The sequence below is a fragment of the Strigops habroptila genome, chromosome 8 (assembly GCF_004027225.2).
Source record: "Strigops habroptila isolate Jane chromosome 8, bStrHab1.2.pri, whole genome shotgun sequence".
Classification (NCBI taxonomy): domain Eukaryota; kingdom Metazoa; phylum Chordata; class Aves; order Psittaciformes; family Psittacidae; genus Strigops; species Strigops habroptila.
This window is the reverse complement of record NC_044284.2, coordinates 13876202-13903722: the sequence shown is the minus strand read 5'-3', so window position 1 is coordinate 13903722 and position 27521 is coordinate 13876202. Positions and strand designations below refer to the sequence as shown.

Genomic DNA, 27521 nt, shown 5'->3' with positions numbered 1-27521 from the left:
TTCGCGGGAGGACGCCACTGCGCCGGGGCTGGCAGCTGCGGCCCCGCCCGCGGTTCCCTCAGCCCCGAGGCTCGCCCCGCCGCTAACAAAGCGAACCCCGCCCGCCCCAGCGCGGCGGCCGACACCATCTGTCCCTCCCCCCCGCCCCCGCGGCGCGGGCGACGCCCAGCCCGGTCCGGCCCGGCCCGCCCCCTTCGCCTTCCACTCAGGCGGCGGCGCGGCCACCCCGCCCCGCCCCGGTACGGCGCTGGGAGGGGAGGGTCTTGCGGCGCCGCGCCGCCGGCAGTCCGCGGTGAGGGCGGGTGGCATCCGCAGCGCGGAACGGAACCGGAGCGAGACCCCGACACCGCGCCGGGCCCGCCCCGCCCGGCAGCGAGGACTGCCGCCATCTTCCTCTCACGCCCCTTTGGTGCTGCGCGAACGGCCCGCTGGGCCCCTCAGGTGAGTGTCGGCGGGCGGGACGGAGGGCGGGGAGCCGGGGCTGGCCGACCAGGCGGGGCGGCGGCCGCTGCGCCGAGAGGTGGGCGCTGCCGGGCGGCCCGTAGACCCCGGGGCTGCCTTGTCGAGGGGCCGCGCCCTGTCCCCGGCGTACGGGCACGGCCGTGCTAATGGGCCCTCGGCCGAGGGGAGCATCGCCGCGGCTTGCCGGCGACGCCCGGCAGCCGCCGTCCCTTTGTTGTGGCACCCGCGGCGGGCCGGGCCGGGCCGCTGGGCCGCGGTGGCCGGCTCGGAGCGTGCCGGCGTCCCGGCCTCGGGGCGGGCGAGGCGGCGGGCGCGGGGTGTGCCCTGGCTCCGGGGCCGCTTCAAAGCAGCGTCGGCTCCTCTGCGGCCCTGCTGCTGCCGGTGCCGGGCTGACATTCCCCAAATGCTAATTCGGGCTCGGCGCTGTGTAATTAAACAGTGCGGCTGCTCCGAGCCCTTTCCCCAGCAAGAGCTGGATTTCGTGTGGAATTGCACGTGAAGAGAAGGGGAAAAAGAAACTGGAGCAAGTGTTGGGTTTATTTTTTTAGCCGAAATGTATTCATTGCTAGTCTGTAACTTGTTTGGGTTCTTCATTTTTCTGCATTACCCTTTAACATGGAAGTATTGCATAATTTAATGTCACCTTTTTGGCATTCATGATGCAGAATGGTGTGGATAAAGAGGGGATGTGTTGTAACAGGGACTGATGAATGCAAAGAGCTCTGCCAGTCACTTCCAGAGCATGGTGAGATTAGGATTGCTGGGTGGCTCTAAAGCAACAGCTGATCTGAGCAGGGTAAATAAAATGGATTACTAGAGGGCAAGCTAGTGAAAAACCTGTGTGAGGAAGAAAAGGCTGGTAAGAGGGCACTTGCTGTATGGTGGAGCGGAAAAAGGCTTCAGTTATAGAGTTCAGCTGTATAAAGTTTGGTGAAGGTTTCCTGTTAAGGCCTAGAATGCGCCTAATGAAGTTCATTTGAACTAATGAATTGTGCTATCTCTTAGGGTGAAGTGGGTGTCAGCGAATTGCACTGTTTGGAAAACAGTTGTAATAAAAAATAAACGGTTTATAGACTTTTGGGGGGTTTTTTCAATGTCTTTTGATGTGGAATGTCTGGAAGGTGATTGAGGGCACCTGAGAAACAGCCACTAGGTACTGACTGGGCCCTGAGTCTCCCATGGGGTCTGTGTAGCCAGAACTCCAGAGTGGCCTCTGGCCAGGCCCAAGAGTCGTCTGTAAGTGACTACGGGATGGATTAGAGGGTGAAATAACTTGAAGCAAAACAGCCAGCCTTTTAAATATGTATTCCTCCTTCACATTTGGATTATCTGTGACATGGCTCACCAAGATGCTGAGGTTATGGATATGCATTGCAGCTGTCATTGAAGTCAGGGAACCAAGACTTCTAATTAGGCATTGCTTCTCCCTTTAAATGTATCGCTGCTGTCAGGGTAACATTCAAGATTTGAACTCTAATATTTTATTCTTGTATTTCTGAGTAGTTAGAAGTCTTATATTCCTTACCCTGTTCTGTGAGTGCGTATTATATACAAGTGATACATTTTCAGATAATAATGTAGGAATAACACTTATGTTAGAATTCCACTATTTGCTTGTTTTCCAGAACATTAAATGTTACTTCAGCTTTCTATTATGTGAATGCCTGTAGATTTTATATTTCTCTTAAAAGATGTAATCTAAAAAGAGACTGGTTAGCCACTATTTTTTAGACACTTCTAATTCATAAAGATTTTTCTGGATTAGTATATTTATATGTGTAAGTATTTAAATACTGTTTTCTATGCTTATAACACCATGAGAGGATTCTTGCTGTTGGCATGTTCTTAGAGCATGAGTAAGAACAGAACAAGGGTGAAACCTCTCTCTGGAAAATTCAGGAGTAGGCAGCCTGTGTTCCAAAGAGCTTGTTTAAAGGACATGTTGTCTGTTGAAGGTACAGAGAAAACTTGTGCCAGGGTTTGTGGTGAGAAGTTGGTCTTTTGCTATTGATGCAGATTTAGTAGGAGGAAAACAAATTTAAATACAGAACTAGGGGAAGACGATAAGGGAGAGTGGTCAGGAGAAAGAAGTAAGAAGGACAGGTGTGGAAAAGCACAATTCTGAAAAGACTGGGTAAGATAAAAGAGTTGTAGCAAAAAACTGGTTAATAGAAAGCACCTGAAATGTTATACTGTAACACTCATTCACTTTCATTTATACCACAAGCTAATGCTGTGCTTCAGTCATTCTCGAGTATTAGTGCTTGAGCTGATCAGATTGTGACGTTACGTGCCATATGTGCTGGCAGAAAGCACTATAGTGGGATGGACCAAGATACAGCTTGAGCTCTATTATTGATTTTCCCTGCTGTTCTTTACTTTTTAATTATTATTATTTTTATTTATACACATACACACATATCACTGATTGTCAGAAAAACTGGTAGGGGTGATGTGTAAGCCCATGTATATTTATAATTTTATGATAGTGTTACAGTGCTGCTTATCATTTTGACAGCATAATGCTTATAACAGAAGTCTGAGCTCATCAGCCAAAAACCCACTGATTACATGAAAATTTTCTCCAGTAGGTTTATTGTTCTTCTCTAGCTATTTGTGTTGCTCTGATAGCAGATGCACACTGAATATTTTCATAATACTGTTAATGTATGAGCTTATCGGTGTACTTTAACTCTGCAGAAGTTCATTATCCAAACTGTGTTTGGATATTACATCTGAACAGGCCTGCAAAACTGCGGTGACCAGGCCCGTATCAAATATGGAGGGTGCCCATCATCCTTCATCCTAATTTATATGGGTAATTGACGTGATTTAAGCCCAGCTGGTAACTCGGAACCATGCAGCTGCTCGCTCGCTCCCCCCTTTCTCTTCATTCTCCGTGCGGGATGGGGAGGAGAATCAAAAGAATGTAAACCCCATAGAGATAAGAACAGTCCAATAACTCAAGTATAAAACTACTGCTACTAATGATAATAAGGGAAATACGGGGAGAGAATATAAAACTAAAAGAGAAAGGAAAGATAACAACAATAAGCACAAGTGATGCACAATACGATTGCTCACCATCTGCTGATTGATACCCAACCTGACCTGAGCAGCGATCTGGCCTTCTGGGTGACTCCCCCCAGTTTCTATACTGGGCATGATGTGCTGTGGTATGGAATACCCCTTTGGCCAGTTTGGGTCAGGTGTCCTGTCTCTGCTTCCTGCCGGCTTCTTGTGCCCCTCCTCACTGGCAGAACATGAGAGACTGAAAAGTCCTTGATCAGGGTGAGTGCTACTGAGCAACAACTAGAACATCGGTGTGTTATCAGCATTGTTCTCCGACTAAAGCCAAAACACAGCACTGCACCAGCTACTAGGAAGGAGAAAAATAACTGTTACAGCTGAACCCAGGACAGCAATATAAATAAGAGTAAATGAAGTTAAGTGTTAGACTTGGCGAAGGCTTTATGTTCAGGACCAACCTGTTCTTTTAAAACTACAATGCAGAATAGAAGGCTACTTCTTGCAGATGCTAGTTTTTGCGTGATGTAGTTGTACTCTTAAAAAGTACTGAGTGTTATAAATCAGTAGAATATATAAATAATTACTATTAAGAAAATATTGAAGCTGTGTAGGGTGGCATCCTATTTAGGCTTGAGTTCAATAGATCCAGTTGAAAAGAAAGCTGGGCTTGGTGTTCCTTTCTTCAAAGGCAGCCTTAGACTGAATTTTTCTAGTACTTTAACTTGGGCAAGGAAGTTTGTTTATTTAATTTATATAAAATCCACCAGCGCATAAATCAAAAGAGAAATGCAAATGCACTAGATGTGTTTGGGAATTAAAATGTTATTGCTAAACCACTGGTTACATTTGTGTTGATTTTTTTTCTTTTTTTTCCTATCCTTCACTGTATAAGATAGAGTTAAATTTTTCTCTGAGACCAAAAATCCATATCCAGTTGCTGAAAGGGGAAGTCGAAACAGTGCTAAAACATAAGGAAAAGGCATCTTTCTACAGGTTCTGGCTTTGGGTTTGTGTGTCTGTCTGCTTGCTTTTCTGCAGCAAAGCTTTCTGCAAGCCAGATTTTAATTTCTGACTTTACCAGCTGAGAGTGGGTTCGTGGTCTCTGGGGAGCTCCTGCATGAGACCCATTACAATGCTTTGGTGATGGGAGTGTTCAGTGCCTGAAATGAGAACTAAACCCAGGCATTTTTCAAAAGAAGTTAGGCCATTCCATCTGGCACAATTAGGTCTCTCTTGTCCCAAAATAAACTGTGCTGCTATAATCAAATGCTTTCCTGGTCAAATGTTCTGGCAAAACCTTACTTGGAAAAAAGTTGCCATACAACTGTGAGGGAGACGGGAAAACTTGGGGATTTAGATGATTAGTACAAACCCCGTTACTAATGCCTAATTTTTTGAATCACTTGAAGTTCGTTAGCATTGGTTTATGATGATCAGTGAGAAGTTTCACTAGAGTATTTGTCTCTTCCTGTCTTCTCTAGTAAATAATTAATTTCTTGTTAATACTTTATAAGTGTCTTGGATTATTCAAACTTCTTATATCTGTTCTTTGATTTCTGATTACCAGTTTCTGTGCATCTTTGCTAATGTGAGATAGATATCTAGCTTATAGACTCCAGTTTGCCAAGGCTGAGGTGTCTGGAGGCTGCATCATCATCTTTTTGTCTTGGGAGCTGAATTATCCACACTTGTCTGTCTTTGGGCATCACAGTTGCTAGATAGCTGCATAAGTAAATGGCTGTGTGAAGGAATTAAGTACTGGTTTTATTTCCCCTTTGGAATTAAAAGGGAGAGCAGCTGGGGTAATTATTGCTGTGGGCATCTTCCTCTATATGGTTATCTCCCTTCATTCATTTTTCTGATCACTGTTATTTTATGATCTCTCCTTGTTCCTGGAGTTATTGATGGTTCATCACTGATTCTGGCTTCTTTTCTGTTCTTTGGTGCACTCTCCTAATCAATTTCAGTCAGGATAAGATGTTGTTGCTGCCAGAAAGCAAAGCTCTGTCAGTTCCTTGTGTCAGTCTTGGTTCCCTGGTGTCCACAGAGTGATAACTCATGCCTGGAGCAAAGAGGTGATCTGGCCAACCACACAGCTTCATGTGAGGTGCCATGAAGTAGGACGTGTGGCTCAGTGCAGAGGTGAGAAGAGGGACTGCCCCTTCTTGCAGTAACATGGGCGTAAACTGGGTTTTTCCTGATGAGAAATTGCGCTCTTGTAGCTGCTGGCTTTTTCCGAAGCCCTCTGATGAGGCAATGCTGTGTGACTTGGCTGTGTTACAGGGTTTTTCTACACATCCCCAGATAGCTTTCAGCAGATCAACTTGGGAGCTACAGCTGTGAAGTGTTTTTAAGGTTAAAAAAATAAAATTTAAAAAAAAAAGTTGTTGAACAGCTTCTACTTTTAAGTCAGGCTTAAGGCTTAGCCAGAAACAATTTATTTCAGGTTTCCTAAGAAAAGTACATGCTAAACCTCTCATATCCTTGGAGGAGTTGTGTTGCAAAGGATCTTGGATGTTGTATCCATGGGAGCTTTAACAAACTGACTGTCAACAGCCAGGGCCTTGGCCTGTCACTGCTCCAGCTGCGTCTTCCTGGTTTTCCTTTCTGCTGGCTGGAGAGCTCATTAGACCATTGAGCTGCTTCAGCACGTGAGCTGGTGGGGAAGCTGAGCCAAAGACCAAAGTGGGAAGTGCTGAGGAAGGGCCAGAACACGCAGCTGGAAGCAGGTGAGCGAAGGGGACTCTGGCAGTCAGTGCTCAAACTGGCTCAGGCCACCTTGGGTTTTCAACTTAAAATTCTTCATAAAGTGTTTAAACAGAACTAGGTTCTTCCTTCCTTCCTTCTTTCATTCTTCCTTCTTATGAAGGAAGACTGGAAACCCCTGCCATAATTGTCATACACTAATTCAAAAAATGGGGGAGACTGCATTTTTGGTGTGCTGTCTTTTCGGTATGTGTTAGAAACATTTAAGCTTATATGTAAGTTCTCTAGATAATGACAAAGTAAGTGGCTCATTTTTATGCTCTTTGAACTTTGCTGTTTGCATTTCAGAAAGGCAAATTTTACATATTGCAGACTTGGTAATAATAATATTTTCACGCTGTGGGAGGATTGATCTCTTGGTAGATTTGTTTATCTGGAGCCGTGTTATCCGTAGGACAGAAATAAAAGAATATGCAGATACATGGTTAGGTTTTAATTGTGGCTTCATAATTAAATTCTTAAAGTGAATTTCCCAATCTTGTCTATTTAATTTTTGTAATGCTATGATACTCTGTCTTATAAAACAGTTTCTTTGGTTTTTTTAGTAGCAACATTTCTTAACCAAGCATAAAATAAGATACTGAACATAGCTAAAATTCTCTCTTCCATTTTAGGCTGCCATCATGACGGCTGAAGAAACAGTGAACGTTAAAGAAGCTGAAATAATTAAACTAATACTAGATTTTCTGAACTCAAGGAAACTTCATATCAGTATGCTGGCACTTGAGAAAGAAAGCGGGGTCATTAATGGCTTGTTTTCAGATGACATGCTTTTTCTAAGGTAGGACTTCTTTCTCTGGTGCTTAAATACCACATATATGAAAATGTAGAGTGGGACTGTGATTCAGTGGGCAGCTCCATGCCACTAAACAAGACGTGTTATTCCCACGTCTTACTCTGCTTCTTCCTGATCCCAATTCTTTGGCCCAGCCCTGCATCATATTTCAGTTTTGAAGTTAATGACATGCTTCTTAGAGCCACATGAAGTAATTGACTAGGTGTCATCAACATGGGGTTGACTTAAATTTGTTTGTTTGTTTACGTGTTCATTCATTGTAACTTAGTTATTTTCTAGCTATTTCACAGTAATGAATTAAAGTGGGAAGGGGTCTGAACAAGTGTCAGTGCAGAGTAAGTCAGAGAAAGCACATGAGCAGGAATAGGATGGAAGAGCAAGATCTGTTGGCATCAGTGATCTGTTATTATCTGCTTACCATGTCACATGGTACTGAATGTGTAGTTTATTGACTACTAAAATAAAATATCTTTACAATATTCTAGTGCTAAGATCTAGAATGAGTGAAGTGGCTTCCAAAGATTTTCCCCAAAAATATTATCTGCATTTCAAAATAATACCTAGATTTCTCTTAAATATAACAATACGAAGGGAGTCTCCGCTATCAGCGAGGCATGACAGTTGGTGCAATTTACCATTTAGGAAATTGCCCTTAAAATTATTAAAAGGAGTCACTGTAGATGCACACTAGGGTTTTTTTAGCATTGCTGTTTTCTGTTTCATGCCAAAGTACTTAACTTTGTAGAAGCATGAGAAAATAATTTATTCAGCTGTTCTCAAAACGCTAAAAAAAATAAACAGATTTTATCCCTGAACAAGATTTCTCATGTGGCTGTTCTTTTGATTAAAATTATGGATATTGGAATGAAATGAAATAAGAATTCGATTAAAATTAGTAATCTTATTTGTTTCATTCTGGCTTGGTTGAAGTATACATTTAATGATAAACTCACCATTTCCTTGTAAATCTGGCTTTCTATAGAGAACTCTGTGTGCAATACGAGGGTATGAAGAAATTGAACTAATCCACCTGTGCAGTCTAGCCCCAGTGATCTTGGAGTTGGAGCTTTTGCACTGGCATAGTTCCTGCCAAGCTGTTGCTCTTAGATTCTTAGTATGAGAGCTGTGTGTTCCTCACCCCACCCCATTCCCTTATAAAACAGGCCCAGCAGTATTTATACAATTAAAATTCACTCATTTTCAAGTCTGCTTTCATTCTTCAGGATGTATTCATTGAAGCAATATATTTATTCATACTCTTCCTGTAAGATTTATTTATTTGTTTGTTTGTTTGTTTATTTATTAACTAAGAATTACAGGTGAAACAGAACACACGGGACCATTTTGTCATTTCTGATGTGCCTTTAAAAGTAACTAATATTTGTTCTTCCAGTATGCAGTTGTTATTACAAAATATTGAGAAAGGATATGCATTTTGCTCTTCTTATAGTCACATCAGACAGTCATCTTGGCATCTGTGCAAAGCATTAACTTTTCCAAGCAGATTGATCACTTGTTGTGTATTTAAACAAGCTGCTTATTTAGAAAGAAGGGTGTCCTTGTCCAGTAAAATTAAAGGAGTGGCTCTTCCTTTTAATAGGCAATTGATTCTTGATGGTCAGTGGGATGAGGTTCTTCAGTTTATTCAGCCTCTGGAATGTATGGAAAAATTCGACAAGAAAAGGTAAAATAGAATGTATGTTAGAGTTCAATTTTTTGAGCTGTGGAAAATATATGAATTTTTAAGTGTTGTGTATGAAAGCAATAGCTCTAAGATTTTCACATTGGGTTTGGGGTTTTTTTCTAACCTCTATACAGTTCCTGCAGCGTGTGCATGTGTGTGTTAACTTAAACTATGGAAAGGATGTGCATAGAATCTGTAACAAGTTTTCATTTGCTGTACACTTTAGGAATATGGTGCATGTTGTACTGTCGTCTTATAGTTGTCTGCTCTGTCATTTCTACTGAAGAAATGAGTATGATTGCTATACTTTTTTTCTTAATAGACTTCTAATATTTTAATATTTCTGAAAGCAATAATTGAAAAAGGCATTTTTTATTAATATATAATTTTGTGATTACCAATTTGTTAAAATTAGAGATCAGAATTCCTTGTCATTGTAATTTCTGTGCCTAACTCAAAAATTTGCTGTAAAATACCCTGCTTGTCTCTAAAAGAATGTTTAGCTACTGGATCAAGATGTATACATCTCATTTCTTACCTGCAGATTTCGTTACATTATAATGAAGCAGAAGTTTTTGGAAGCCTTATGTGTAAACAATGCGATGTCAGCAGAAGATGAGCCTCAGCACGTAAGAATTGTCTCTTGTTTGGGATTTTTGTTGTAAGGAAACCTCTTGAGATATTCTGATTAAAGGCACAGCGGAAGCTCCCAGCCCTGGATACATAAATTTCAGCTGTTAGCAAATGGTTTTATAAACAATGGAAAAAGATTGGTATCCTTTGGAAATGAATAAGGCTCCCAGCTCTCAAATACAATTGTATATACAAGAGTTACTTGAAACTTAGCAGCACATGCTGTGTTTGTGTTCCTGATCCTGAGATGTCCTTAAGGCCATTACGCTAAAGTACAGGGCTCTTTTTTCAAAAGTATTCTAAAGTAAGCCTCAGAACGGCGGAAATTTATTGTTACAATCGGGACCAGGTGAAAAATTCCAATTTGAATTCATCTTAAACTTAATTTCTGTTGCTTTTAGAGAGAAAGGACACAGCTGTTTATTTGGAGGGAACAGATGGGTTCACAAAGGGCTTGGTTCAGTTAAATGTGCAAGCAGCAGGAGTTGTGAACTTAGGTTTTCAAGATGGAAAGAGACATCAACTCAAATTGGCAAAGATGTGCAGATTGTGAAATTAGTATTTTGTGTATGTTGGTAGTAGATTAATACCAAATTTCTGGCACAAAAGTGTTCTTAAATAAAAAATAAGAATGCCAGTACTTTTAAGACAATTGATTTCATTTTCCAAACTGAGTTCATTGTACTCTGTCCCATTACACATATGTTGTGCTGCGGGGTCTTCTCTTGATGGAGTAGAGAAAGCTGAAAGGAAGTCTGTTTTTGTAGTTGTGAAGGGAAGGTGCACTATTCCTCTAATCACTTAATCTGTGTACTGTTACTAGATAGCAGCAGAGGGGAGGGGAATTCAGATTTAGGTCCTTTATTCTTTGTTTTGAATGTTACCAAATCTGTTGGCTTGTTGTGGATGAAAGGCTGCTGTATTGAGCAGCTGCTAAGTAACATGGTTAAGTGAGAGTTTTATTATTTTTTAAATCTTTGTAATTGAAAATGCCAAGTTCTATGTACTTAACATGGTTCTTGGCTTTTAGCTATCAACAAGCTTTGTACTAAAGCCCTCTATTCATTTTGCAGGTCTTATCTTCTGAGAACTTTTTGAACTTTTTTTAACATTTTTTGATTGAAGAACAGAAAATCTCAATATAAAAGCCAACTCAGAGTTTTTAATCACTGGAAAATAGAGAATTCTAGAAGCCTTTTATAGCTCATGCCAATAGCTTTCCATAAACAAAGGGAAGGGGGAAATAAGTCAGTTGGCTTTGAGAATGGAAGTAACTTTTTGTACTATAGTATAATTGAAGGTGTTTAGCACAGATTTACAGTTTCAAGCCTATTGAAACTGCAGTGGCATGAAAAAGTTCAGTAGATCTGTAGAAAATGGGACTGGATGGGAAGTCAAAGAGTCAGTGCATCCAGAAATTTGGCTGTGTTTTAACATTTGCATCAGCAATTCCAGACTTAGTATACTGTTTTAATTAAAATATAAACAGTAATAGTAATAAAGGAATGATAGTGGAGAAATTCTGTTACAGCTTCTTCTGCAACTGTTTTATTGTAGAAACGTGTACTACAAACTACTCTGTTAATGTTAATATTTCTATAGCTGGAATTTACAATGCGAGAGGCTGTACAGTGCCTACATGCCTTGGAAGAATATTGTCCCTCTAAGGAAGACTACAGTAAACTGTGCTTGCTGCTGACCCTGCCTCGCTTGACCAACCACGCAGAATTCAAGGACTGGAATCCCAGCACTGCACGGGTTCACTGCTTTGAAGAAGCCTGTGTCATGGTAGCAGAGTTTATTCCTGCTGATAGGAAACTGAGTGAGGCTGGTTTCAAAGCAAGTAACAATCGTTTATTTCAGCTCGTGATGAAGGGATTGCTTTATGAATGTTGTGTGGAATTCTGTCAGAGTAAAGCAACAGGAGAAGAAATCACAGAAAGTGAAGTGTTGCTGGGCATTGATCTCTTGTGTGGTAATGGGTGTGATGACTTGGACCTTAGCTTATTATCATGGCTGCAGAATCTGCCAGCAACTGTTTTTTCTTGTGCTTTTGAACAAAAGATGCTTAATATTCATGTTGATAAACTCCTCAAGCCTACAAAAGCTGCCTATGCTGATCTTTTGACACCTCTTATCAGCAAACTTTCTCCTTATCCATCATCCCCAATGAGACGGCCTCAGTCAGCAGATGCTTACATGACCCGCTCCTTAAACCCTGCCTTAGATGGGCTGTCGTGTGGACTAACAAGTCACGATAAGCGAGTCACAGACCTTGGGACCAAAACTTCTCCAATGTCACACTCCTTTGCTAATTTCCACTACCCAGGAGTACAGAATCTCAGCCGAAGTCTCATGCTTGAGAATACAGAGTGTCACAGCATTTTTGAGGAGTCACCTGAGCGGTAAGCACAACTGAAGCTGTATCTTTACCTTGGCTTATTTTCCGTTTTGTATTAGTGGGTTCTTGCCTTCACTGTAGCTTTGCACATAATTGTAACATTGAAATGTAATTTGATTGTTTAAATTCTGTTGTAACTATGCATACGAGGAGTTTTCTTCCTTATGCTTTTATGATCAAAGTAGATTTCCATATTTGATCTTGAGCCTTATGGATTCAATCTGGACTTTCTTAAAGTTGAAATCCTAGTGCAGAACGCAGATATGCTTGCATTATGTGATAGAGCCTAGCTAAGATTTGTGTTCAGTATTACTGAATTCATTCATTCCACATAAATCAAGGGAAACAATGGAATAGCTGTAACTTCATCTTCTTTCCCTATCCCATTCTGACCTCAGGTGCCTCTAAATTTTGGTCCTGACAGTCTCAATGATTAAGTATACTTCAGAAATCTATGGATGGAAATAGTCCTAATGAAGTCAGTGGAAATGACTATGTGCAGCCTTTGTAGCGTTCCTATGTCACTTAAATTGTTACCATAGTAGTTCAGCTTAACTATTTACTTACCATTTTCCAAACCAAATCTGAATATGATGGCTGAATATATTATGGCATTATACGTCCTTGAAATAGTTGGGTTATGGTAGTGTTGAATGCTATTAATCACCTCTTCAAATGCAACGTAGACTGCAAAACTGACTTCTCTGCTTAAGAACTAAAGTCTATATCAAAACTTTGTGCTTTTTACCCTCCGAGAAGAAAGTCCTGGTAACTAGGAGAAATGGTACTTGTCAATTAAGAGCTTATCATCATGGTTTTGCTTGGCCTTTGTTCTGATCAGCAGTTATGTCCCTTTCTAAATGTTATATCCGTACTTCTCTAGAAAGCAGCTGCCAGATTTTTTGGCTCTGGGAGAAGCAGGTGGGTAACTAGCACTGCGCTTGGGTGCACTGGCCAGCAGAGGATGCCGTGCTGTTCAATTCTGGCTGCAGATGGTGAAATTGTCTATTATGTAATTGTGTTAGTTTTGCTTTCAAGTAGTAACCTGTATCTTGCGTTAAGGTAAAGAGCAGCTGTAACTAAACTCAATAAAAAGGAAGCCAACAACATCGTGCTGATGTCGGTTCACCAATGATAATGGAAATTTTGACACTAATTTGTTTTCCTTTTCCGTATTAGTGTATTAGAATAATTCTGCACAAACAGAGTTATCCTGTGGGCAAAATAAAGTGGTAAATTGCTGCAGCTCTTCTTTGCGTAAGCGTTTTCATGTGATGTTAAGTGAAGTTTATAGTTCTTAACAGGTTTTTTCATTAATCTTCTGTTCAAGATTAGAATTAGGTTAAGGGGTCAGACCCATAGTTTTCAAGAATGCATTACATTTTTCAGAAGAAAATCCAACTGCAGATTAAGTGTCTAACTTAAATGGCAACATTTGCAAGGGTAGATGCTGGCAAGCTGAGCAATACATAAATCTGGCCCTTGCTTCCTCATGCACATGGTATTTCTTTTTAAGTCGTATGGAGCAAGTAATTACTTGTCTGTTAGTCAGCTAAGTTACTTTTGTTTATACAGAGATACCCAGAAAGTTTAAAATAAATTCTTAAAGAGCTTTGCTCCAGGTTGGAGAAGAGGAGTTTAAGTTGACAAAATTGAAGATGGGAATCCAAGACTTACAATGTGTTCTGTACACTTACTGATTGATAGTTAGAAGCAGAAATACTTGTATAATAAGAGAATAGCAAAACTTATATAAACATTTTCCTATTGTAGCACTTTCAGGAATGGAGGTCAATTTAGACTGACTATTTAGATGGAGGTTAAATTTAGATGGGTAGTGGTAATTAAGCTGTTGTCTTATAGAAGACACTAGTCACATAGCATATGTTCCATGCATGTCATTGTTTGACAATAGAGGATCTTGAATAAGTTGTTAATTACAGGGTATATAATTCAAGTGTAAGGATAGAAAGCATGGAATTTGGATACCCCATGGTGGGACAACTTTTTGGAGAATGTGGGAACAAAGCACATTGGCTGTCTGTGCTTTTTGGTTGTTAGGGGTTTATTTCGTTTGGTGCAACCTATTGCTTAGGGAAAGAATGCCTCTTGCAGTGTCTTATGTATCTTCTGGTTTAGGTGACGTAAGTAGTTTGCACACTTGTGTTAATCGGGTTTTAGTCTAGAATGTTACCTTTCTCTACTTACCAGGGGATTTTCTACTCTTACTTTTTCTCAATTAAGCTTTTCCTCTTTTCCATGTTTCTGCAATAAGCGATACTCCTGTGGAGCAGCAGCATCCCATCGGCAGTGAGGCTTCGTGCCAGAGTTCAGTTCCAGAAAATGAACCACTTAATGGAGCACAGAGTCACGGATCAGCCAAACAAGAGAAAAATGAGGTAGTAGTTGTTTGTTTAAAAATAATCAGGCACTTTGAGCTGGGTTCTGATCACTTCATAATAATTTGCCTTTGTGTTGAGAACTTCATGCGTGACAATGGGTTGCTCTGAGTACTGTTTTTACTATAGTAGAAAAGCCATAAGAATCTACTCTTTTATGTATAAATTTCTGCCATCAATTGAGTCTAATGCAAGCTTGCAATGTTATATTAAACGATGCTTAAGAATCCTCTTAGTGTTTTAGTGAGGAGTTTGGCATGTAGCCTGCAATTTTTGGTGTTAACACCAAGTTCCATAGGTCATCTATACATAATTTTCTCTCTGGGACACAGAGAAATTGCATTTACTAGGGAATTATCCAATTTTATCCTTGCTACTCAGAATCCAATAGCATAACCTTTTTTTAGATTCATGTTTGAAGGCTTGTGCCTTGACTGTCCTTTTTTTTTTTTTTTTTTGTCTTTTTTTCTCCTTAACAGCAATATGGGGAAAGTGAAGTAACAGTTCAGTAGGATAAAGTTACCTGTCTTTTTCCATAGTTTTAAATATCTGTCTCTTGATTCAAGAATTATGAATAACATCGAGTACACAGTCTGTTTTGTTTGCAGACTCCAGTTTGACTTTCTTAAGTAGGCTTTGTCTTGGCTTATGACACCTAAGTGGTACTGCAAACCAGTCTAGTCTTGACAAGGCTATATTCTTGTAGACTCTGGATATTTGAGTGAGGCAATGGGGCCTACGGGAGGGTTAGCAAATTCCTCCAAACTTGAGGACTTCACTCCCCTCGAGGACTCTGCCAAGCAACTTCTCTGCTGCAGCAGTGTTGTGTATGCACATTGGGAATAAGTGGAGGGAGGAGATTGCTTAGCTAGACATGTAGTAGAGCAGGCTTCAAAAGGCAAAAATCCAGATGCAGAATTTGTAGGACAGAATGAAGACAGGAGATGCTGTGCTGCAGGTTGGCCAGACTATTCCACACAAGTAGAAAAGAAAATAGTACCCATCCAACTTCACCTTGTTTTGTTTTCCACATTGTAGTGGTATATATGTATACTGTACAACTAAGAAATTAATTTATATTTCATTAATAGCTTTATTTTTGCACTGTTCCTGGAGGGATTCAGTTAGAAGCCAGAGTTTACAGGACAGAACATCTAGGCACCATACCTTAGGTTTAGGTGCTAGTTTGGGTAATAATGACACAGAATCTAAAGGATCAAAGGATTGAATTCAATGGCAACAAACACGTATTGGTCATGGAAAGAGTATAGACAAGAATATACCTGTTAGTTAGAAGGAGTATAACCCCGTGACTGGGGAACAGTTCACATATTTGAAATACAGAGAATGAATGCTTTCTAGACTTCTGGAGATAACAGCTGAGTTTGTAAACTGCAAGTGTTCATCTTGGGAAACAGAAAATGGTAAATGTTTTACAAGTGTAACAGGTCCAGGAAATCTAACATAGACCAAAACCAATGTGTCAGAAAACACAGAATCATCATGCAAGTGTTTTTATTTACAAGAAATGCAAAGGCTCATAGTTACAAAGAAAGATCTTCTGCATGAATTGGTTGAACTAATGCAAAGTTACCAGAATGTCTTTGAACAACTTAGAATCACTAGAAGACAAAGATGTCACTTCTGAAAATGAAAAAAACCCAAACCACCAAGGTTTGCCTTTTACTACATTTTTCCTATTGGTTGGTAAATATGCACTTTGGCTGTTTTTTTTATAAAATGTATCTTACTCTAGTGTTGATATTTTGGCCTTGGACTAAAGGGATTCTGGTTTCCTGCAGGGTGTTTATTTGTAACTCATTCTCAACTCTTTTATGATGGTAGCATTTGGATTGGGGAATTCAGAGGGCAGTGAGTCCTGGAGAGGTGGCAGTGTGGGAAGCTAAAGATAGTACATAAGAGGAAAGAGGCTAACAGAAAGAAAGCTCAGGTATTTGTGTTTGGTCCAGAAAGTAAGGAATTGAAAAATTAGAAGAAGGCACCAATTTCAAAAGTAAGATGTAACACCAGGATAGTCCGCTTCAAGGTTGGCTACTTGGAGAGGTAAATGAGCTCTGCAGACCGATGGCAGGGAGGTGTCAGTGTGGCAGAAAAGACTAAATTTGTAGTGAAGATACAACTTGGAATTTGGAATGCAGCTTACACTGTTTTCTGATTATTTTCAGTTTCCAATTACCTGTTTGTTTTGATCTTAAGTAGTACTTAAGTCTTGTAGGAAAGAGGAGTCTCCTCCTGACTTATGGCAAAACTAATTCAACAGTGAATATAGCACAGGCTGGCAGTGATTTCCCTTTTTAGTACATAAATTGTATCTGATTTTAAGGAAGAATGAAAGTATTGCTCCTCAGAGGAGAGTCTGCTGGGCCTTTTGATGCATATATTGAAATAATGAACCAGAAAGTGAGTATTTAGGTTAAATTCTGCAATTAACTATTTAATTTTAATCCGTAATTCTCATTTCTTTTTAGCTTCGTGATTCAACAGAGCAATTTCAGGAATACTACAGACAAAGACTACGTTACCAGCAGCATTTAGAACAGAAAGAGCAGCAACGACAGTTGTACCAGCAAATGTTGTTGGAAGGAGGTGTAAATCAAGAAGATGGAGCTGACCAGCAACAGAACCTTACTGAACAGTTTCTGAACAGGTTGGAGGGTTTTGTTGATTCTCCCTCCATCTGCTCCTATCCCTCCTGAAGTTCTCATGATAACCTGTTTTGGTGATCTTTTTTATCTTTCCTGTCATTTGTTATTAGATCTATCCAGAAACTAGGAGAATTAAATATAGGTATGGACAATCTTGGAAATGATGTACAAACACTTAGCCAGCAATGTAATGGGAGCAAAGGGAATGCATCTACCCATCCAGCAAGTAACTTCACAACGCCACCTTCAGATAGTAGTCAGAGGACAACTGGTAGCCAGAATGTTAGTACAAGCACTCCTCGGAAGTGTGGATCAGCTAACCAGATACCCTTTCCTGAAGAGTCACCTGTGCAGGGGAGTCAAATGTAAGTTAATGAGACTGTTGAGGACTAGAAATACCCTGTGGGAGTAACTGTCAGGCTTTGGTTTTAGTTATCAAATGCATTTGTCATTGAATAGGGGTATTAATTCACGATCAGTGTTTGCAGTATTTTTTTTTTTTAAGGGTTTATAAATTATACTGGTTTTGACAGTACACATGAGAAATAGTGGGGCTTTGTTATGATTTACATTTTATGCTAATTTTTTTTCAGATTTTTTATTCCATTTTGCACATCTAGTTCTTGTCATTTGGTATTCTACTAAGTTTCGGGAAGCTTTTTTGTGAACTACAAGCTAGATGGAGAGAGAGGCAGGGCAGAGTGGGAACTGGATTTTTTTTCTGTTAACTAAAGGTAGTGCTGACCTGAAAGCAACAACCATTTTTTCCATTTTTGTGTGTATGTATGTGCATGTCATGGAATGAAAACAAATATTTTTAACTTGCATTCACCGTTCAATGCCCAGAGTTGCTGCTAAAAGGGCAACCCCTTGTAAAAATAATAGTTTAATGATAAAGAATCAGACATGCATAACACTTGTCCACACAAATTAGTTGTGAAAATGACTGAAACTGTAATTTAGTCCAAAAAATACTTACAAACAAATCTGTCTGTGCTCTTGGTTTGGGGTTGAGTTGGGGTTTTTTTTCTGTATTGTTACGAATTTAAACTCTCCGCCAAATCAAAACAGTGTATCAGAACATGCTGCCACTCAGCCGCATTTGGAAGACTCTTCAGGGAATTTAACAAGGACAAGAGGAGATGAGGTGAGTTTTCTTCTTGTACTTCACAATTTGTGTTTTCACAAGATTCAGTATTTAAGCCTGAGCATGTGACATCCTCTCATTGTTAACAGATATTTAGAATTAATTTTGGTTGATGCAGAACCTACAGAACCACAGAACATTGAGAAGGGACATCTAGAGACTGAGTCCAAACCCACTGCTCAAAGAAGGGTCAATGGGAGCAGGTTGCTTGTGGCTGCATCCAGTTGGGTTTTGAGTATCTCCAAAGATAGAGACTCTGTAACCTCTGTGGACAACCCGTTCCTGTGTCTCACCACCCTCACAGGGGTTTTTAAACAAAAAAAAAAGTTTAAATGAAATTTCCTATGTTTCACTTTGTGTCCATGGCCTCTTGTCCTTTCACTGGGTACCAATGAGAAGAGTTTCACTCCTTTCTTCTTTACTCCTTCTGTCGGGTACTTACATACACTGATGAGATTTACACACACCCCCCCAATGAAAAGCCCTTCTGATCTCAAGGCCAAACAGTCCCAGCTCTCTCAGCTTCTCTTTGTACAACAGAGGTTCCAATGGATGTCTTTTACATCCATTGTTTTATGTTTTCCAGGTTAAAACTTTGATTGCTGGACTGCAGTCGGTATGGTCCACTGTTAGAGAAGTAACTTTGCAATAAATACATCCCAAAGTTTCTGCATCAGATTAAAAAAAAACTATCAAGGTGGTGATGAAGTTGTCAGGAGAATGATGTGGTAACTTCGATGTGATAACTTTGTGTTATCTACCGGGTGAAAAGCAGATTCTCTGTTCAGTATTATATTTGTTCTATAAACTGTGTTTATGACTTGGACTGTTTTGAGTAAAAATGCAGCTTTGTTCCCCTTGCAAATTTCACACAGATCAAACATGTTTCCACAGAAATAAACTGTAATATCATGTGCCCGAGATGAGCTGTTTATAAGAATAAAAGCTGTTGGAAGCCTGAAGGACAATGAGAAATATTAATCTAATGTTAGTGAGCTGAATTTAAGTATGCTATTCCTTGACCTGGAGTAGACAATTGTGTTTAGGCTGGTGCTGCTATTTTGGTACAGTAGATTTACATTAATCTGCAAAACAGTTGCATCGACTTTTCAATGTCAAGTTTTACGATGAAGAACCTAATTTGCCTTATCATTCTACACAGGATGACAAATCAAAAAAGCAGTTCATTTGCATTAATACTCTAGAAGACACACAAGCTGTCAGAGCTGTAGCCTTTCATCCCAGTGGGAGTTTATATGCTGTTGGCTCCAACTCTAAAACTTTGAGAGTTTGTGCCTATCCAGAAGTAATTGACCCAAGGTAAGAAATCTTGTGCGATCATTTCTTTTTCTGTATCATAGCACCTCTTTCTCCTGTAGCCACTGATACCTGTACATTTCATACCTTTATTTTGATGTTGTAATAGTGCAGTGCTCTCCTTAGAAACATGAACTGCCAAACAAAACAAGATCTGCTTGAGAATTTGTGTACTTGTAGGCTATGGTTTTGATCTCTTCCATTACTGGCAAGATGCCAGCACACCACCACACCTCTCCTTATGAAAGTGTTGTCTTTGTCTCAGCAGGTAGGCTTTTCTGTGTTCACTGTGATGCCTTCTGGTTTTGGCATTCCAGCTGTGAAAGTGGGAGAAAGCGTGTGTCAGTTCTCAAGCCAGCACAAGTTAGGCTTTGGGAGATAGAGTTTCTGGCAGGAGGACAGACTTAACAGAGAAAGCAGTATCTTCTTCAGCTTCTACAGCAAAATTTGCCAGAGCATGTCTGTTGGCTCATTGTTACTATAAACATTGTTGTCTTGATACTTAGGTTCCTTGACAGGAGCTATTTGTGGTTTACTGTGTGCCTGGTCTTTCTTGGTTTATTTTCATTCAATTTTTTTTAACTGGGGGGAAGAAGGGATTTTTTTTTTCTTTCCCAACTGGAAATAAATATTTCCACCTCAAGTTTGTCTGTGTTCCAGTTAGATTATTTTCTCTCTCAACGGAGAAATTTAGGCATCTAAAACCTCACAATTTTAGGAGGAGCTACAAGCATGCACAGTGACTTTATCAGGGACAGCTTCCCAGTTTAGGACTCAGGTTTAGGCTTCCAAAGGGTTCAAACAGTAATCTGATGTTTGGGTTTTTTTCTTTTTTCTCCTTAAATACCATCAGATAGGTGGCTTTTCAAGTTTAATTGCAAGTTATTTTTTGGCATTACATGAAAAAAACCCAGTTTAACTTCTCTGATAGCTGACTTGCTGGGCTTGAAGCCCAGACAACCTCCTCTTGATTGGTAAACAGTGCAAAACTCTTCCAGTAGAATGGATGCTTCTGTATTGACCGTGGTCTGCTCTCACACAGCGTGTTATTCTAACTGTTGGGGAAGGTTAAATTGATTCTGCAGCCTTAGTCTCTAGTTACAGTGCATGACCTGATGTGGTAAGTGACATACTGCATCTGGATATGAAAGGAATACTGAGATTTCCTTAATTCTGAACTTGTACTTCTTACTGGTTTTTTTTCCCTTATGCTTACAGTCTGCCAAAAACATTTCATCATGGGATTTACAAGTCAGCAGACAGATTACATTATCTTAAAGATACTCTAATCCTTGGAACAACCCGAGTCTAGACATGCATTCAGGATTCTTCATGTTTTTCCAAAAGCTATAATTGTGTAGACTATCTGGTAAATAGTTGTTTAATTGTACATCCAAGTTTTGTTGGGATTACTTAAAGCTTTTTTTAAGTTGTCCTTCAAACTGCTGTGTGATTCAGGACCAGGTGGTTTGGGTGGGGTTTCTGTGTTTGTTTTCTTTAAAGGTACAACAGTAGTGTGCTTTTTCCCCCAGGTCTGAGATTAAACACTGATAGATGTACACTCTAGTTCTGCAGTTGTTGCTTAAATAATCACAGTGCTTCCATGCAGCTGATGGGCAGCATGTGGCCTCTGTGCTAGGTACGTGCTCCCATGTCCTGACAAAGGCACTGATTCTCAGCTGCTGCCTCTACCTCTTAAATGTAGTGAATCCAGATTCGGAGTGCCACAGAAGGCATTAGGCTGTTTAGGAAGCTCTGTAGTGGGTGCTGAATGGTGGTCCTGATGTAGAAAATCCATCATGGATTTTCTCTTTGGCAACAAATTAACTTCCATGTGGATTTATTTTTATATTCTTTACTAAAGCCATGTTTCTCTCAAAAGTTTTCAAACAGGCTTAGGTGATTGTCTTCTGTTTTGTCTCTCTGCCTCTTGTGTTCTAGTATTTGCAGTAGGTTTCTGAATTTTTCAATAGCAGTTTAATTGGTTGAATTTCTGTTGATGTTACTGGAGTCAATGTTGATGAAGTTGGATACAGCAGTACTTTATCTTAATCACTTGACTACATCCTGCTATGGGAACAGAGAAATAACATTATAGGAAGTTAATCAGTTGAAATAGAGGAAATACGTATCAGTGGGAGTGTTCCTTTTATTTCAGCTATGTGTAAAGCTGATCTGGTTTTAGAAATAAGAATGTAGATTATGTTTAGATGCTGTCAAGATTCCTGCATTAACATATAATTGTGTGTTCTTTGCACAGACTGCTCTGTTAGATTTTCTAGTAGATGGGTGAAGCTTTGAGAGTCATAATATTGGACAAGTAATATTCAATGCACAGCTCATAATGATGGACATGTATGAGTTCGTTCTTTGGCTGTATGGGTTTTTGTTATTTAATGGTCACAGAAGAGACAGTGCTTGACTCAGGGCAGCATTATTCAATGTCCTTGCAGGTTAACACAGAAGGAGTTTTCTTGATCCTTTACCTGCTCTAAGTGCTCGATGAGTCTCACTCATTCTGTCAGCAAGGATGGCATCGACAGCAGCTTTTTGGATAAAACAGCAGGCCTCAATTTTTTTTGTTACAGTACTACTATGCACAACAGCAGCCCCAAACACAAGTACATGGAGCCCATAATAATTATGCTGTCATACCAAACACAATTTGGATTTTCCAGTCTGCATCCTGATGGTTCAGTCCCAAACCCAGCCATAGGAGCTGCATGGGGTACTACCATAGATAGTGCGTGCCTTATGAGCTCTCTTGGCCTACTGTTGCTTAATGGAACTAAAGCATGTTCAAAGGTGGCCACGGGATCAAGATTGAAGTATGGAGGATGTAAAGAAAAATGCCACCAGTTTAGGACTTGGGAGATAAAGTTTCATTGTATGTAGCTAATAATTGCTATATTTTATCTGTATCAACTTTTTATAGATGAAGGGACTGTGTAAGTTCTTTTGCATGTCCAATCACAAATACAGTGGGAACATGAGGAAAAACTGACAAAATGGGATGGAGAAGGTTCTTTTGTTTTGTCTTAGATCACATGTATGTTTCAATGCAAACAAACAAATGTATTTCATGTTACCCAAAAATAGTATTTTTATTTTAGAATACATTCTTTTCCTTATAAATAAAAGGCAATTATACATATATATAATTTTTTTTTTTTTTTTTAGTGCTTATAACACTCCTAAACAACCTGTAGTTCGCTTCAAAAGGAACAAGCATCATAAAGGATCAATCTACTGTGTGGCCTGGAGTCCCTGTGGACAGCTGTTAGCTACTGGTTCTAATGATAAATATGTGAAAGTACTGCCTTTCAATGCAGAAACCTGTAATGCAACAGGTAATGTGTGTGCGTCCATGAAAAAATTAATCTAAATTATTTGTCCAGTGTTTGGCAAAGCTTTACAAATTAAATTATGTAGTTAATAGGGTTTTCAACTTAGTCTGTTTTCCTTCTCACTATCACTGTAGTCTCTTTCACCATGACTGTAGTCTGTCCAGCAAAGATCCACTATATGGTTAGGGATTATATTTTGGATTTTGTTCATTTGGGGTTCTTGCATTTTGGTTTTGTTTTGCAAGTCTCTCTGCTATAGTGCTGTGTTCTGGTAGATTCTGCCCCCCGAGATATGGTAACAGCACTGAGTGTTCTTACCCAACTCTAGTTCTTGATTGTTAGTAGGAATTGATTTCTAATTCACCTTTTTCTTGCCTACTTCTGTCATCTTCTCCCCCATCTTAAAAGTCTAAGGCTTCTCTCCCAGCAAATACTATTTTCTGTGCCCAACCCTCCTAATCAATATGCTGAATATGGCTCTTTTCTGTTTTGAATTTAGGCTGTCTTGTCCTATTGGTTCAGTGTTCTCAAGGATCCTTCCCTCCTGGCAGAGAAAGTTTTTTTTAGTTTACCATAGCTTACAGAAAGAAATAAAGGTACTCTGTAAACTTTGGCTGGAATTGGCTGTGGCAGTGGCCTGTGTACATTTCACAAGGCTTTAAAAACTGCAGGAAGCTCAAGCAACACTCAGAAATAAGATTCTTAAAGATTTTATTTGAACTCTAGTAACTGAAATAGTGTGTGGTACGGAAAGTGCACAACAATGATCTTCCTTGGTAGTATACCCACCCCTGCCCAAAATATTCTGTATTACCACTGTAGCTACTTTAAAAATAGCAGCACCGACAGTGATAAACATTTTGTTCCTTGCTTTTTAAATAATTTTAGGACCAGATTTGGAGTTCAGCATGCACGATGGCACAATCAGAGACCTGGCTTTTATGGAAGGCCCAGAAAGCGGTGGTGCTATTTTAATAAGTGCTGGGGCAGGGGACTGCAACATTTACACAACAGACTGTCAGCGAGGACAGGGCCTGCACGCTCTCAGTGGCCACACTGGTATGTATGTTGTCACTTCTCTCGAGCACTTTTAAAGTCAGTCTGTGCTATATTCTAATGAAGTTGTTGGTTTGTTGGGGGGTTTTATGTCTTCCTGTTTTTCCTTCTAGCAAGACTATTTTTTTTCCTCTCCAGATGGCTCTTGAGGTATTTTAAGGGGAGGTGGGGAGTGTTTTGTTTTTGGATACGTTGGCTGTTAATTTAATGGAGGGAGCACATGCTTCATTCCAGAGAAGAAGCCTTACGCTGTTGGCATTTTAGGTCATGCAGCAGGCAGGCTTCCCACAGGACTGTTAAATCTCTGAATGCAAAAATATAATCAGAACTGTAATATTTCATTGTTTGATCAATGAGATTTGATTCAATAAAGAAGTTCTTGTTCACAGGTCATATTTTAGCACTTTACACGTGGAGTGGCTGGATGATTGCGTCTGGATCCCAAGACAAGACTGTAAGATTCTGGGATCTGAGAGTGCCAAGCTGTGTTCGTGTTGTGGGAACAACGTTTCATGGAACAGGTAAGACTTTGCTATCCTGTTCCAGATCGTTCTTGCATAAAAATACATTTGAAGATGTCTAAATAGAATAGAGTGAATGGAAGGGTTTTTGCATCACAGAATGGAGGTTTGGCTTGAAAAGAAAGACGTCGTGAGGATATCCTTAACTCTGTGGTTTGTTGGTGATTTTTTTTCTCTTAAGTAACATTTCCTTTCAGAAGTTGGCTGGTTTTTTGTCTTGTGACTCAAACAGCCACTTCCAAGTACATTAAAATAAGACACAAGAGAACGGTTTTGGAATCAAAGGCAAGGGGAGGGAAGAAAAGCAGCCATTTTTGCAAGTTTACTCTGCTTACTCATACTCTGTGGAAATCTGCAAAAACATTCTTAAGAACCACTTGGGTTCAGATCTGGTTCTTGAAACCAGGGGCGGGGGAATTCCTGGCATTATTCTACATTATTTCATACAGAGTGAAAAACTGTTTCTGATCAAACAGTTACTTTTTGTGATACAGCTTTAACAGTGGTTTTGCTGCCTTCTGGTGTGACCTATGGCTTCAGATTTTGAAGTGCTAGAAGATAATAAATTTTCTTATTTTAAGGTAGCAGTAGCTAGGCGTGTTCACCTTAAGGTTAAGGCCAGCATTTGGTATTCTCAGACAATGTATATTCTTGTTCAACAAAGGGCTATTTGCACAAATCTATATACCATGTGCGTTGTTCGGGTTTTCTCTCCTATAGGCAGTGCTGTAGCCTCAGTAGCGGTTGACCCCAGTGGCCGTCTCCTGGCTACGGGGCAGGAGGACTCCAGCTGCATGCTGTATGACATCCGTGGAGGACGGATGGTGCAGAGCTACCACCCGCACACCAGCGATGTTCGCTCTGTTCGCTTCTCCCCGGGGGCACACTACCTGCTCACGGGATCGTATGATATGAAAATAAAGGTGACAGACTTGCAAGGTAACGTACTGCAAAGAACACTAGGGTCATTCTTGCTGTTTCTAATATTGAAGTTGTAGGAGAACTGGGTTCAAAGAGCAGGGTTTTGGTAAAAAGGGGAAAAAACTGAGCTTTGAAGGGTTTGAAATGTATATAAATGTGATTGTGTCCATTGGCGTTTGGCTAGTTGTGTTGCTAAGAATGTAGCCTATGAACTAAAGCTTGTTTTGGGGAGAGGGTTTGATTATTGGAAAAGAACTAATTACCACTGATGCCTGATGAGGTGGGCATTGCTTTCAGGCAGCAGTCATAAAATGGACTCTTTTAAAAAAGAAAAACAGTGTAATAATAATGCTTATTTTTGGGGGGAAGAGTAAAGAGATGGGATGTCGGGTACATCTTATCAACTTGATTTTCTTGGACCATTAATTTAATCACAATGTGTAAAAACTGAATTCCTGTAAAGTTGTAGTGTGTCCAGTAATGCCTAAAAACTGAGACACTGGGGCCTTGTGTTATGCTCTGTGAGTGGGTGAGAGAGAGGGGTCAAAGTATGCTTCATAAGGTGAAATAGATATGTAAGCTTTAGCAAACAAATGGGGGGGTTTTGTTTTAGAAAACAAAAATGAAGGTGGAACCACAACAACAAAGAGCTGGGATATAAATTCATGACATGACTAATGATTGATGTTCCTCTGCCGCAGGGGACCTCACGAAGCAGCTTCCTCTGATGGTGGTAGGAGAGCACAAGGACAAAGTTATTCAGTGCAGGTGGCATACGCAAGATCTTTCCTTCTTGTCGTCTTCTGCAGACAGAACTGTAACCCTTTGGACCTACAATGGCTAGAGTGCAAAGGCAACCTATGCAGCTAAAGCACAGAGACCTGAGACTACAGAACTGTAAAAACCAAGTAATAATAATTAGGCATTGGGAGAGCAGCAGTTGAGCTGGAGAGTGTCTTACCAAGAGGAGGGGTGCTTGTCACAGATTTTTCTGGTTTCTAGGAGGTCTTGGTGTTTTTCGTATATTCTTTTGCAGTGCTTTCAGTCTTCCATGTGAACTCATGCTGCTGTGACCTATTGTAGTCTTGTTGCCAAAGTCTATGAGGAGAACTCTTCTGTTGTCGATGTGCACTCTAACCTGAATGATGTGTTTACAGTTTGGTATTAATTGCATTCCTTGGTCTTTGCCTCGATGAGAGTTTTATATAGAAACCGAAGTTGGACAACACTTAAGTCTGTATGTAACTAGTTCCACACACACACACACATAAAACATGAATTACTAGCACTGTTTTTTCAGATTTATTATATTCAGCACTTCTCAACAAGATGTCAAACTTTATAACATCTTCACAACTTCAACTTTTTTAGTAACAAATTCTGAACTTTAAAGGTGACTAGGCAGTAACTGCATCTTGATGATGGTCCGGTATATAGTGTGGGGGTTTACTTTCTTTTCATCTAGAGTGGGGGAAATGTTGCTGTTTTTACTACGACATTGTTCTGAACAAGCTAACATGTTGGAAAAAGTAAAATATTGATTTTCTTTTTTTTCCTGTTTGTTTCTTTAGAAACATATATTTTACTTTTTGAATGCAACAGAATACCTCTGTGTATAATGTACTGTAGAAAAGAGTGGATTGGCAGCAGTTGTCACAGTGAGCTTAATGGCTATCAGTTTTTCAAGTAAAAGGGATACCATTAATGCTGTAATAGAAACCAGCATGGCTTAAAATGCTATGTCTGCATGATAATTTAAGAGTCGTTTAAATTCCCAGTTCAGAAGCTTACCTGAATTTTATTTCTTGCACTGTTTATGGATGGGAAATTGCGGTTTTATTTCTACAAAACTTTAGATTCTAATGTTTATGTATTATTTTCATATTGTACAGTTTCCTTTTACTTTTTAAAATATAAACTTAAACATTACGTTATTTATTTATTTGAACTGCAGTTAAGTTTTGGGTTCTCTTGGTTACTAAATTATATGTGCACTGTAGCAAGCATTTTTAACTATCGTATAAAAGTGGAAAGGTAACTATAGAAGTGTATCTGTGCTATAATCTCAATAAAGACCTCCAACACCTGCACTTGTCTTCTCTGCTGTTTTGGATTCTTAGTTTGCAATTCCTCAATGCAACTGTGATACTTAAAACATTTTTTTCAGGTATGGTTTATGTGTAGAACTAGAGAAGATTTCAGATAGTGGATCCTGCCTCCAAGTACGTGACTCTGCACTGCGTAAGTAATGATAAAGTGGCACAGAGCTGAAAATATGTTTGGTTTTCTGTATTGGACACCCAGATTCAGGTGCTAATGCTGCTTTGGAGGGAGATATGGAGTCTGACTTTTCTGTTCCTCCAGCTGTCCACCTG

General features: G+C 39.8%; 1 protein-coding gene across 2 annotated transcripts; it reads left to right on the top strand.

Annotated features, from left to right (window-relative positions):
- The first annotated feature begins 177 nt into the window (after positions 1 to 177).
- Positions 178 to 27237, top strand: WDR47 (WD repeat domain 47). 2 transcript variants are annotated; one of them, XM_030496162.1, is made up of 15 exons: positions 178 to 441; positions 6873 to 7039; positions 8655 to 8738; positions 9283 to 9367; positions 10974 to 11776; positions 14048 to 14171; positions 16661 to 16839; positions 16948 to 17202; positions 17909 to 17984; positions 19147 to 19304; positions 22482 to 22651; positions 23537 to 23707; positions 24094 to 24225; positions 24946 to 25164; positions 25848 to 27237. In XM_030496162.1, the coding sequence occupies exons 2-15, from the start codon at positions 6882 to 6884 to the stop codon at positions 25988 to 25990; spliced, it is 2757 nt and encodes a 918-aa protein (XP_030352022.1). In that variant the 5' UTR covers positions 178 to 441; positions 6873 to 6881; the 3' UTR covers positions 25991 to 27237. The 2 variants fall into 2 exon arrangements, with proteins under 2 accessions (XP_030352022.1, XP_030352021.1); XM_030496161.1 differs by having other exon boundaries at positions 183 to 441; positions 14048 to 14174; positions 25848 to 27236.
- Positions 27238 to 27521: the final 284 nt, after the last annotated feature.